Source organism: Rhincodon typus, chromosome 2 (genome assembly GCF_021869965.1).
Source record: "Rhincodon typus isolate 14 chromosome 2, sRhiTyp1.1, whole genome shotgun sequence".
In the NCBI taxonomy this organism is placed as follows: Eukaryota; Metazoa; Chordata; class Chondrichthyes; order Orectolobiformes; family Rhincodontidae; genus Rhincodon; species Rhincodon typus.
In genome coordinates, this window is record NC_063333.1 from 39561008 (window position 1) to 39574465 (window position 13458).

Consider the following 13458-nt stretch of genomic DNA (forward strand, 5'->3'; position numbering starts at 1 on the left):
GACCTATATCCTGCTGTAATCTTTCATAACCTTCTGCTCTATCCACAACTCTACCAATTTTCATGTCATCTACAAACTTCCTAATCAGATCACCTACATTTTCATCCAAATCATTTATATATATAACAAATAAATGAGGTTTCGCATTGAGCTTTGTGGAGCACCATTGGTCACAGACCTCGAGTCAGAAAAACACCTTGGTACAGCTATTCTTTATCCTCTATGACCAAGCCAATTTCATATCCAACTTACCAACTCACTGTAAATCCCATGTGACTTGATCTTCTGGACCAGCATACCATGAGGGACCTTGTTAAATGCTTCAGTAAAATCTATGTAGGCTACATCCACTGCCCTAGCCTCATCAATTATGTTTGTCACTTCCTCAAAACTTCAATCAAATTTGTGAGACAAGATCTGCCCCAGACAAAGCCATGCTATCCCTAATAAGTCCTTTTTTTGTCTAAATGCAAGAAAATCCTGTCCCTAAGAATCTTCTCTGATAATTTCCCTGCAGTTAATGCTAGGTTCACCAGCCTAAAATTTCCTGGATTATCCCTGTAGCCCTTCTTCAACAAAAGGACAACATTGCTTAGCCTCCAGTCTTCTGGGACCTCGCTTATGGCGAAAGAGGACATAAAGATGTCTGTGAAGATTCATTATTTTATTTCAGCTTCAAAAAGTATTTTATTTTCTTCAAACTGTGATGCATCTAACATTGAATTAATGTATTCATTTGCTAATGAGAACAATCTGTGCAGTATGTGTGCTCACCTTTAGCTTAGCATCAGGGTTTAGGATCATTTGAGCTAGGTGAGCAATGGACCCTGCATCGACTACAGTTTGAGCTAGCTCTGGGGATTGTTTAGCGATATCACTTAGTGCAGATGCAGCAATCCTTTTCAGTGGCACCTCTGGTTCCTGGATACAAAGAACAAGAAGAGGAACAGCTCCTGCATCCACTACTGCCTGCGACAATTCTGCGGGTCCAAGAAAAATAATTAAGTGAGTATGGATAGATGACCCTTGAGCTAGCCATTTTTCACCCTGACAGATACAGCAAGAATAAAAAGGGGCACATCCCCACCTCTACTGCATCTGCATTTCAAATCAGTCTGCCTAGCTTATAGAGCATGTGGATTGATCCATAGCTAAAAGGACACAGGTCAAAGGATAGGCCCCATTTACATGTGGCATGTTTTAAGCAGATTGGGTTGAAATGGTTTGTTATTCTGTTAGAAAAGAGACAAACAGACCTCAGCTGTTTAAATTATGACCTCTCTGAATCTTCAATAGCACATGTTTTACACATGGAATACAGCAAACAGAAGTGGCAAATTTAATTGCACTGTAATTTACTACTATTAAAGCTTTTGAAAGATACTATAATACTCAGAGAAATCCTTTTTGCTAACTGATTAAATTGTTTTTTTTTTAAGCCAATAAAATTTCCAGAATTTGTCTTATATTAGTCAATCTGGCAATAAGTGAACACTGGACCAGTGCCACACCATATTTACAGTAGTTTTCACTATTCAGTTTGTAAATCCACAGAACTACACTGCTCTACTTTTGCTTCCTTACTTCTACAATTCAAATTGTTACTTTCTCACTATCCCACTATCCCACTATGTCAAAAATTAGCTAACTTATACACATTAAAATTATTTATACTGATCATGAATATCTAGTAATTACTGCTGTTACAAATGTGAAGTCACAAATAGCTGGTGCTGTTTTACGTGGCATTACAATTATATTGTTTCAAATGTATCAAAAAGGACTGAAGTTCATAAAATAAATGCTGTATTTTTATTTCACTCAACCTTCATGGAGGCAAGTTTTCCATGTTTAGTTAACATGAAGATGATACAAAAGGGCAAAGGCTATTTTTGGAATGATTCTGCAAGCAGCAGCGGGAGTTGGTGTGAAGTAAATAGTCATTGCAAGTTTTTTTTAAAGGATTTGGCTCCTCATGTTTCTTTATTTTAAAAAAACTGATCAAGTAGAGCATAAGGAGAAAGACAACATTCCAGCATTCCCGATGATACAGATTTGAAGGATTTATACTACCATGTCTCATTCAATTTAGGTTCCTGTTCTGCAATCATATTTCATCGACTTACGATGTTAACAAAAAAACATGAACTACACTAATAAAAAAAACTCACACTCTCAATTGAGAGGCTTCCAATAGTGAAAGTCACAAAAAATATTCAAAATAGAGACACAATTTCCACTTTACATTGAAATATACTTCTGCCAGTTTTACTTAAAAGAAAGGTAAAATAATTCCTTCAGATGTTTGCATATGATAATACAAATAATTGTCTTCAGCGAACCAGTGGACAACTAGCAAATGTAAGTATCATTTTGATTTAACTCGTGTGCTTTTTCCGAAGGCTTCATCAGTAGCAGGACAAAGCTCAAGTAAAAGTAATTCTTGCCACCCTTTTTTTTCTTCAATTTAGTCTACTGCACAGTGATTGAGGAGGCATCATGTTACTCTGTGATAATGAGAGTTGTTATCATTCTGTGTCGCATGATTATCATAAATGCTTCAGGAGTTTTTTTACATTGCTAATCACAATCAGATGGCAAAAGTAAGACATTTCTAATGCAAGATGCTTTACCAAAATTAATGAAAATGGACATTTTGGGCTGAGTTTTCCTAGCTTCTGAATGACATGTGCAACAATGAGTCAGTTGTTAAAATATAGCAAGAAATGAGATTTTGCACACAAGATTTTAATGATGAGATGATTATGTTGTTAGTGAGCAGTAAGAGGTCCATTTGCATGCACTAACATCTTGTTATTATTTATTCTTGCCTCATTTATATGCAGTTTTGTATTCTCCCACACGGCAAAAAGCAACCAAGGGGCAACAATTCATCAAATAAAAGTCAGAGCAGATGTCTAGTGGCACTAGTTGCCACTTGCTTCCCAGCTTTTCAATTTGGATAGCAGTCCCCAACACCTCAGGGCACACTCTATCTGAAAGACCACCTGCACCTCTTTCCATTGACGTTAGCAACGGACACATGCCAGACTCAACATATCATTGGGGCACATCTTTGACTCACTTAGAATACAGTTTACTACTTCAATACAGCACCTTGGATCACACCAACACCTCACATTGCAATGCAGCTACCATTCCATTTGCATGCAGCATCAGGCACCCATTTCCTAGATTGGAGTGGAATGCATCTGAGGGCTCTTAGCTTATCCTGTGAGCACTCACTCCTTTGCGCCCACTGCACAACCTCTGTGTAGTAGCTGCATCAAATGTTTTAAACGAAGGATGTTTTCCACCAATAGGTTGTAGTTTTCAATCTAAAACGTGAATAGATCTCAGTGCGGAGACAGTGCTGAATACATAGGTTGTACGTCTCAGTGACCGGCTGATTGAATTAGACAGGATGTTTCTTTAGTTGTTCATAATCAGCAGAATAAAGATTGTACGCATCTAGCCCACATGTGCAAAATGCAAAACAGAACTTCTACTATCAGATGTGATACTGTAACTATGCAGCGCTCGCTGAGGAATCCTAAATGTACCAATAACTACAAAAGGTATATGTTCAAGATGAATTACCTGAGAGCTTGGAAATCTATAGTTCCCCGTTGTTTTCACCATGGCAGTGCCTCACCAGAGTTGACTTACCAACCAATCAGCACCTTTCTCTTCTGTAGTGTAAGTTGTTCTGATCTATGAAATATGGCATTCTTGGAGCTGTTGTGATGAATGCAAGACAAAAAGCTCCAGCAACATGTCTCTCTTTTGAGCAATTTTAAGGGTCAACTACCATAACAAAGTATATTAATAATTTGCATGAAATTTATTATGACAAAATTTACTTGGACAGGTAGAAAACAAGTTGTGAGGAGGACACAATGAGTCTGCAAAGGGATGAAGGTCAAGTGAGTGTGCATAAATTTGGTAGATAGAGTACATTGTGGAAAAATATGACATTGTCCTGTTTCACGAGAAGAAGGAATAAATCATATTATTTTAAGGGGGGGAGACTACAGAATGCAGAAATGTAGGAGGATCTGGATGCCCTCACAATAAATCACAAAAAGTTAACATGCAGGTACAGCAAGTAATTAGGAAGGCACATAAAAAGTCAGCGTTTATTGTAAAGGAGATAGAGAATGAAAGTGAAATCTTATAGGGCATTGGTAGGACTGCATCTAAAGTACTGTGTACATGTACGAAAACATGTTCAAAGAATGTTCACCAGATTGATTTCTGGGATGAAGGGGTTGTGTTATGAGGCAAGGTTCGTAGTTTAGGTTGATACCCATTGGAAGTTAGAAGAATGAGGTGATCTTATGGAAACATAAAAGATTCTGAAGGGATTTGACAGGGTAGATGCTGACAGGATGTTTCCCCTTTTTGAGGAATCTACCATTTCAAAATTAGGGATCTCCCATTAAAGACGAGAAAAGGAGGATCGTTTTCTCTTAAAGGGTTATTAATCTTTAGAATTCTTTATTTCAAAGGGTATTGTTGAGTTGGATAGATTTTTGATCAGTTAGGGAATTGAGGGCAATAAGGGAAATGCAGGAAAGTGGAGTTAAAATCATGATCAGGTCAGCCATCTTTCTGAATGGCAAAGCAGACTTGAGGGCCAAATGACCTCCTTCTGCTCAAATCTTCCATAATATCATTTGATCTGAGGTGAGCAAGTCCAGCTGCTCTATTTATAATGTTATAAACTTTGAAACATGGCTGTACCTGGAACAAATCTAAGTCAGAGGGTATAGGGGTGATGGATGAAACGAACTTGGTGTACATTAGGAGGCAGGCAAAGTTCCAAGTTTATGTAAGTAAGAAAATTGGAGAACAATATTTGCCTATGTAGGCAGTCTGGAGGAGTTTTTTTGTGTTGCAATTTTGTTATCAGGGCACTGATATTTGGTCAACCAAGAGATAGAAAACGCAAACTTTCATCTGTAATGTTGTCATTTTTAACATATTTAATATCAATGAAGGCAAGGATGAATGGTATATTTGTCCTTTATTAGAGTCATAACTGTACAGAAGTATATTCAGTCTTTTCAGTCTATGGCTGGTCTCTGTAGTTCTGTACAGTAATACACTCAGTTCCCTGTTCTCTCCCTTAAGTGCCCATTTAATTTGCTTGTGAAATCATTCATCGTCTTCACTCCCACCTCTCTTGTAGGCAGCAACTTCCAGGTCACTACCACTCACTGCTTAAAAAGGTTCATTCACAAATGACCCCCGTATCTCATGCATAAAACCTTAAATCACTATCCTCAAGTCCTTAAACCATCAACTCATTGAAGCAACACTTCTTTGTCTAATTTATCTAAACCTGTCATAATCTTGTAATCTTTTTCAAATCTTCCATAATATTATTTGATCTAGGGTGAGAAAGCCCAGCTGCTCTAACTTAATCCGGTGGCAAAATTTCCTTGTCCCTCATCAGTTATGATGTGAAGGTGCCGGTATTGGACTGAGATGGACAAAGTCAGAAGTCACAGGACACCAGCTTATAGCCCAACAGGACTTCACGTGATGAAGGAGCAGCAATCCAAAAGCATGCAATTTCAAATAAACCCATTGGACTATAACCTGGTGTCATGTGACTTCTGACTTCCTCATCAGTTACATGAGAAAGTTAACAGATGAGACCTTTAAAGGTACTGGCAGTCACTATAAAGAGATCAGTAACCATTGTGCAGGTCCTGATCGACTTGAAACAAGGGCTCCTTTTTAAAATATAGAACAAAGGAAACCCAGGCAATTTTACAGGTTGCTTAATTTCGCATTAGCAACATATAAAATAGTAGATATGATTAGCATAAGGAAGCTGGAATGTCATGAGTGCAATGACAGCTCATAAAAAGGGAACTGTATAGGTACTAGGAAAGGACACCTGAGGAATTGAATTAATTAGACAGGTCTTTCATTGAACTGTCACAGACATTATGGACCAAATGGCCTCTTCTGTGCAGTGAAACAATGAATAATAACAGCACAAATTAGCAGCAACATGCACAGCAATAGTAACGGCACTTCAAAATTACGTTATAAGTAAGGCAACTCTTTGTGATATCCTGAGGATGTGAAAGGACGTAGAACTGCATGCTGTTTGTTTTAGCAGCAGCAAAGGTGAAGTAAAAAAGAGAAAATCTAAACTCCATCATGCTTTTTGGGAAGCAACAGTCAAATAGGATTCAGCATGCTGAGAGCAAAATTGGATAATCCCTGAAAATGGGGACACAGGGATCTTGAAGCATGATTAACTTGCATACATTCAATGTGACATAAGTAGCATGCAAACTTCACACTGCTTGCTTATTTGAATCATTGCAGCATGCAACTAGCACAAACCATGCTGTTCAACTGCTGCATCAGTAAGTATGAACTAAATTGCAACTAATATTCGCGTGGTAGTACAGAACTTGAGTGTTGGTGAAAAAAAGGCATGCTGCAGAAGCTTTTCATCATGCACCTATTAGATACAAGAATACCAAATGGCATGAGAAAGAGGGTGCTGATTGGTTGACAAATTGACTGTAATTGGTCCAGATGTTGCCCTTAGAGAATGCACCAGGAAACTATTGCTCCCCTATGCTTTTATTTAGACATGCCTATCATGTTCAGTGTGCCTGTAAAGGACATATCCCTGATCATGATTTTATGTAACTCCTAGCAAGCAGAAGTAAACCACATTGCAAGCCCAACTGACAATCTTAAATATGTTGTCAGTGTAATTCTTAGCATTTGGAAACTACAGCAGTTTAAGAAGGTAGTGGGGGTAAACAGACATTAGGAATAGGCAACAAATGCAGGCTTAGCCAGCACTGCCCAGATCCCATGAAAGAATAAGGAATTCACCATTTTTAAAATCTCCCCACCCCTGGCCTCATCCCATGTCCAAGCCTCCCTCTCATCCCCGCCTCCTTAACCTGACACAACCTGTCCATCTTCTCTCCCACCTATCCACCCCTCCCATCCCACTGATCAATCCCCACCTATCCCCATCCCATCTACCATCCCCAGTCCCACCCCTCCTCTCTCAATTTATTTCCCAGCTCCCTTCCCCCTCCCCCATTTCTGAAGAAGGGTCCCGACTCGAAACGTCAACTTTCCTGCTCCTCTGATGCTGCCTAGCCTGCTGTGTTCCTCCAGCTCCATATTGTGTTATCTTATCTTTAAAAAGTTGTTAAGATTGACATGACTTTTTTTGGTAGCTAGCAACTCATTGTCTCCCACAACTACCACAGGCTGTTGGTGATCCTTGTGAGACAGGCTATCAATCTCTGGGTGGCCTGTCTGATTAAGTAAAGCTATACAGGATTCAATCACTTGATTAGCACTGATGCAAAACTACTTTAGTTATTGAACACATCTAAGTTAATTGGTCATCTGTCTGTGTTGGCTTCAATTCCAGCCTGCACAGTTATTTCTGAAGTCCAAAATAGTCTAAATAAAAACTGAAAGAACTTTGGTAATCAGGAACAAAAACAGAAGTTGTTGGAAAAGCTCAGCAGGTCTGGCAGCATCTGTGAAGAAAATCAGAGTTAACGTTTCGGGACTGGTCGCCCTTCCTCAGAAGGGTCCTCAGCGTTCTGAGGAAGGGTCACCGGACCCAAAATGTTAACTCTGATTTTTCTTCATAGATGCTGCCAGACCTGCTGAGCTTTTCCAAAATAGTCTATCCACAGCCCCCTATTATTTCTCATCCACAATCTGCCCGATGATAAATTAATTGGAAAATAACATCAGATTTCCACACACTCTCCATCAACAAGATTGCCTACTTTTAATTTTGTAATATCACCTGCTTCAAGTCAATCTTCTGCTGACTACCCTCAACTGACCTTTTGTTAAGTCCAGACTCAACTACTTCAATGTTCTCTTAGCCGTCTGCCACCTTACACTCTCTATGAACTTGAGACTCAATCAAAATTCTATCTGAATTTGAATTGGAAATACTTCTTCCAGTACCAGTACGCCAAGCTGCTGATCTGGATGGGTTCTACTCCACTGTATTTTAAAATTCTCCTCCTTGTATTCACATCCCTCATGGCATTTGTCCTCCCCCATATCTGTAATATTCAATTGCTCTGCATCTCTCCAAAAACTCTATGTTCCTCCAGTTCTAACATCTTATTTATATTCAATTTCCTTTGCCCTAACATTGGTAAATTTGTCTTTAGTTATATAGCCACGAAGCACTGGCATTCCTCCTTAAACACCTCCAATTCTCTCCTATCTCCTTGACCAAACTTTTAGCCACCCCGACTTTCGTCAGACCTTTTAGCTCTGTGTCAAGTTTTGTCCAATTTTTACCTCTACAAAATACTTTGTGGCTGTTTTTAATCAAATACGCTATGATTAAATACATGTTTTTGTTGTTACATATACAAATAATGTGCTCAATAATGACTCTGGTCAATGAACGAACCTAGCTTATAGTGATACTCAGCTGGAAATGCACACAGGAGTCATCAGTTATGGCTGCTGAAAATAGCCTTAATCCCTTGGGAGCCTCACAGTTACATTCCTTCTTGGGTTAAACAGATCAGGCACGGAAAGTTCCTTAAAATAAGGGTACCATGCCAGCTTATGAGAAATCAAAGGTTCACTCATATAATTGTGCTACTGGTTGCAAATATCTACCAAAGTGAGCACAGAATCCTTTCCTATTGTCATAGGTAGAAGAGTATTGAACTCGAAAACATAAATTTGCACCAAATCAAGGCAAAGGCAAACTCAGAACAAACACGTTTGTAAAATTGAAGTTCCAGACTACATTACCTACAGATGTCCAAAGGGAAAAAGATGAAATTGTTTGCTCTAGAAGTGGTGACCTGAACAAACAATGGCCTTCCTTGTTGTGGTCACTACCAGCTGAACATTCATTGGCATTTTTTGGTTAAGTGGAAAAAATTGAGTCCAGCAGTGGAGGTGTGACTGTTTGTGTTCCAGGGGGTGTGTTGATGTTGAGTTGTGTCAGATCTGTGGAGTCAGGTCAGCATCTAGGCAGTGAAAGGGGTCTTGGGGAGGTGTGTTTGAGGGTGTGAGCTAAGTATGACATCTATTGAATAGTTACTCAGGATTTAGAATAAAATAACTATTTTACTTAATTTCATCACATCCTCCCAAATTCTCCAATTCAAATGGAGACTTCCAGACCGTTCCAGGCTTAGAGGAATTGCCCAGTGGAAAATCAATTTCCCAAGCTATTCCTTCAGACCGTGCTACAATGGGGATTTTGCACAGTACCCATGTGCAACTCCTATGTGCACTAGCATAATGACTGACTGGGCAGTGGGAAATCTGGGCTATTGTCTTTTGGTAAATGAAGCTGTCACCCGGCCCACTGTTCTGCTAAGTGAAGGTGGGAGTGCTTCTGTATACAGTTGCATTCTGTACAATCTTATCAATCTCACATTTTCCCCTTATTCTTCCAAATATTGAATATACAAAAAATCCCAATGGGAGAAAAAATTTCCCTTGTCTGAAAGTTATACATAAAGAAGATGGAAGCCACATTAGCAAGTTACACAAATAAGGGAGACAAATCAGTTGGCAACGGAAAATAAAAATAAAAAAGAAAAGCTTCCATTTCACCTAAAACCATAAATATTTACAGTACTAATGAATTCCATTGTCTACTTTCTCCCAGTAATCCCTTCCCTCGCCCTGCCTCAAATATTAATCCCCTTTTCCAAAAAGGTTCATAGCTTCTGTATTTAACTACTGAATTTATTAACATTTATTGCCCTTGAGAAGATTGTGGTGAATTGCTTTATTTAACCACTGCCATCCATCTCGTGTTGGCACCCCAACAGAGCCATTAGGAAGGGAATTTTTGGATTTTGATCCAATAACAACAAAGGAACAGTGACACAGTTTAAAATCAGAATGATGTGTGGCTTAGAAGGTAAACTGCAGGTGGTGATATTCAACTGTGTATGCTGCCCTTGTTCCTCCAGATTGGTAGAGTTCAGGTGCCTTTCAAGGACACTTGACAAAGAGCTGTACTGTATCTACGGATAGTAGAGTCCTGCCAGTACAGTGTACCTGCAAAGGACAGAGGGAATGTTTATGGTGATGAATGAGTGCCAACCAAACAGACTGCTTTGACGTGGATAGTATTAAGTTTCTTCAGTGTTCTTAATGCTACATTCTCACAGGTAGGAAGAGAACATTTCATCACATTCATGACTTGGTGGCTGACACACGTTGAGGAATCAGAAGCTGTGATACCTGCTGCAGTATTGCCAGATTCTGAATTAGGCTTGCAGCTGAATTATTTAAATTTTTGGTCTAATTAGGTTTCTGGCCAATGGTAACACCAGAATGTTCACGGTGAGGAACTCAACCATAGTATAAATACCTAGTATAAATGTGTGAAGTTTTGATAATGCCTGATGTAAATAGTGCAAAGTCCAGTTCAATGGAGTATTGCTCTATAGAGTACATGTTTAATTGAGAATTTGGTGAGTGACAGAAACAAGTTCTATTGAAGGAGTTTTTTTTAAATGGGAAAAGCTCGCATTTATTTTCAAGTCTAATTGCCCAGATGGCAGGTAATAGTCAAAGGCCAGTTATCTTAACATCTGCCATGAGGAAGACTGAAGATGTTAAGATAATTGTCTATCATAGAGAATCTAATTACAGAGCATTTAGAGATAAATAATACAGTCAAGTAGAGTCAACATGATTTCATGAAGGGGAAATCATGCTTGATAAATTTATTAGAATTCATTGAGGAGGTAGAACAGATAACGGGGAACCAATAAATGTTACATATTTGGATTTCCAAAAGGCGTTTCCTAAGGTACCAACATAAGGCTACTTAATAAAATAAGAGCTCATGCTGTTCAGGTAATATATTAGCATAGCTACAGGATTAATTAACTGATAAAATACAGAGAGCTGGGGGAAAGGGGACATTTTCAGGATTAAATTTGTAACTAGTGATGTGCCACAGGGATCGGTGCAGAGGCCACAATTGTTTACAATATACTTTAATGACTTGAATAGCGGAAATGAATGTTCTATTGCCACATTCACAGATGATAGAAAAATAGGTAGAAAAGTGAGTAGTGGGGAATGTCACAATGAGTGTATAGTAGGACATAAACAGGTTAAGTCAGCAACAACTTGGCAGATGGAATATAATGTGGGGAAATGCGAGGTTATGCACATTGGCAGGAAGAAGTGGAGAATATTATTTAAATGGAGAAAGACATCAGAAATCTCCAACACGGATCGATTTGTGGGTCCTCATGCACGAATCAAAAAAAGCTAGCATCCAAGTTAGTCAGGTAAGAGGAAAGACAAATGATCCATTGGTCTTTATCTCAAAGGGAACGGAGCATAAAAATAAAGTCTTGTTAAAATTATATAAGGCACCAGTCAGACCATATCTGGAATATTGTGAACAGTTTTCATCCTCTTATCTAAGGAAAGATATACTGGCATTGGGGTTCACTAGGATCATTCTGGGTATGGAAAGACTTTCATTTTAGGAGAGGCTGAGTAGGTTGAGCTCCTACTCATTGGGGTTTAGAAGAGGGCTTGATAAGGAAGACGCTAAGAGGTTATTTCCCCTTGTGGGAGAGTCTAGGACCAAAAGGCATAATTTCAGAGTAAGAGTTGGCCTGTTTAACACAGAGATCAACAGTATTTTCTTTTTGCTCAGATGGTAATCGATCTGTAAAATTCATGACTGCAGTGGCTGTAGAGGTTGAATCATTAAGTATATTCAAGGATGAAATAGACTGATTTTTAATTAGTAAGGGAATCAAGAGCTATGGGGAAAAGATGGGAATTGAGGATTATCAGATCAGCCATGTTATCAGTGATGGCAGTGCAGGCTCAATGGGCTGAAGGACAGAATTAAATAAGATAATATAGTGTAGGAACAGAAGTAAATTATGAGCTAAACACATTGCTGTGGGACTGAAATCACATTGTCAAGACAACAACCCTTTTTTTATTATTCTCATTTTTGTTTTGGAACTGTGAGCTGAAGTTGAGAATCAAACCTTCAACTTTGAACAGTGGCTTGTTTTGTTTTAGAAAAGGAGAGAAAACAAACTGATATTTGCATATGGGAAATAGTGCATATGGGAAATAGTCTGGATAACTGCAGTTTAATTATGGTTCTAAGAACATTGTAGATATTTCGTTACCAGGATGTGCTTTGTTCAAGGATTTGCAGCTGGTTAGATGTTGCTTTGGTCAATCAAGGGGAGGCAGGTGCTGGCCAGTTGACCACAGAGAATGGAGATAAAAGAAAGGTGATCAGCTGAACTAGATTTGACTGGGTGGTGTACTCGGAACTGCTGGACATTGAAGCTAAATTTGAATTTTACTCTCTCTAGTCTTATATTCAGTTAAAAGAATTATTAAATGTTCTGAGAAAAGAATCCCAGTAAATAAGAAATATGTGAATATTCCTCAGACCCTGCTGGAAGCTGTTTGCCTTGAATGGTGACTTTGGAATTCAAACAGGACACAATCCCACATACCGTATTACAATGCGTCATTCAAGGAATCCAATAAAACCTGGTACTCGTCATTGAAATGGTTATCAAACTGGCAAAACACAATTCTTTTATTTTCTTTTTAATTTATCCTTTAACTGTATCTGTCTATCTATCAATTTGCAAGTGGGGGTTATGATCAAAAAAGATTGGGTTTAAATCGTAGATATTAGTTAGATTATCTAGTTGTTCGACTCTGCTCAACTAAAGTTATAGTATTTATAATAAATTGTTTCTTTCTTTCTAAATTATAAATTTGATGACTGTTAGTGGGGGAGGCAATGGCCTAGTGGTAGTACCACTGGACTGTTAATCCAGAGATCCAGATAATGTTCGAATCCAGCCACGGCAGATGATGAAGTTTGAATTCAATAAATATCTGGATTTAATCGTCTAATGATGACTGTGAATCTATTGTCGATTGTCATAAAAACCCATCTGGTTCACTAATGTCGTTTAGGCAAGGAAACTGCCATCCTTACTGGTCTGGCCTACATGTGACTCCAGACCCACAGCAATGTGGCTGACTCTTAACTGCCCTCTGGGCAATTAGCGATGGGCAATAAATGCTGCCTAGCCAGTGATACCCTCATCCCGTGAATGAATAAACAAAAATTGTTATTCTTAAAGACCAGAGATGACAAGGTGTAGAGCTGGATGAACACAGCAGGCCAAGCAGCATCAGAGGAGCAGGAAGGCTGACGTTTCGGGCCTAGACCCTTCTTCAGAAATGGGGGAGGGGAAGGGGGTTCTGCAATAAATGGGGAAAGAGGGGGAGGCGGAGGCGGAAAGAAGATGGAGAGAGGAGAAGATAGGTGGAGAGGAGACAGACAGGTCAAAGAGGCGGGGATGGAGCCAGTAAAGGTGAGTGTAGGTGGGGAGGTAGGGAGGAGATAGGTCAGTCCAGGGAGGA

The 13458-nt window shown here is 39.0% G+C and overlaps 1 protein-coding gene across 3 annotated transcripts in view; it reads right to left on the bottom strand.

The window, feature by feature from the left end:
- The window catches only part of spag6 (sperm associated antigen 6), a 161421-nt gene that overhangs the window by 65444 nt on the left and 82519 nt on the right, over nt 1–13458 (bottom strand). For all 3 annotated transcript variants that reach the window (XM_048617961.1, XM_048617967.1, XM_048617952.1), the window contains exon 5: nt 775–980. In XM_048617961.1, the coding sequence (XP_048473918.1) occupies nt 775–980 (206 nt within the window). The remainder of the gene's footprint in view (nt 1–774; nt 981–13458) is intronic.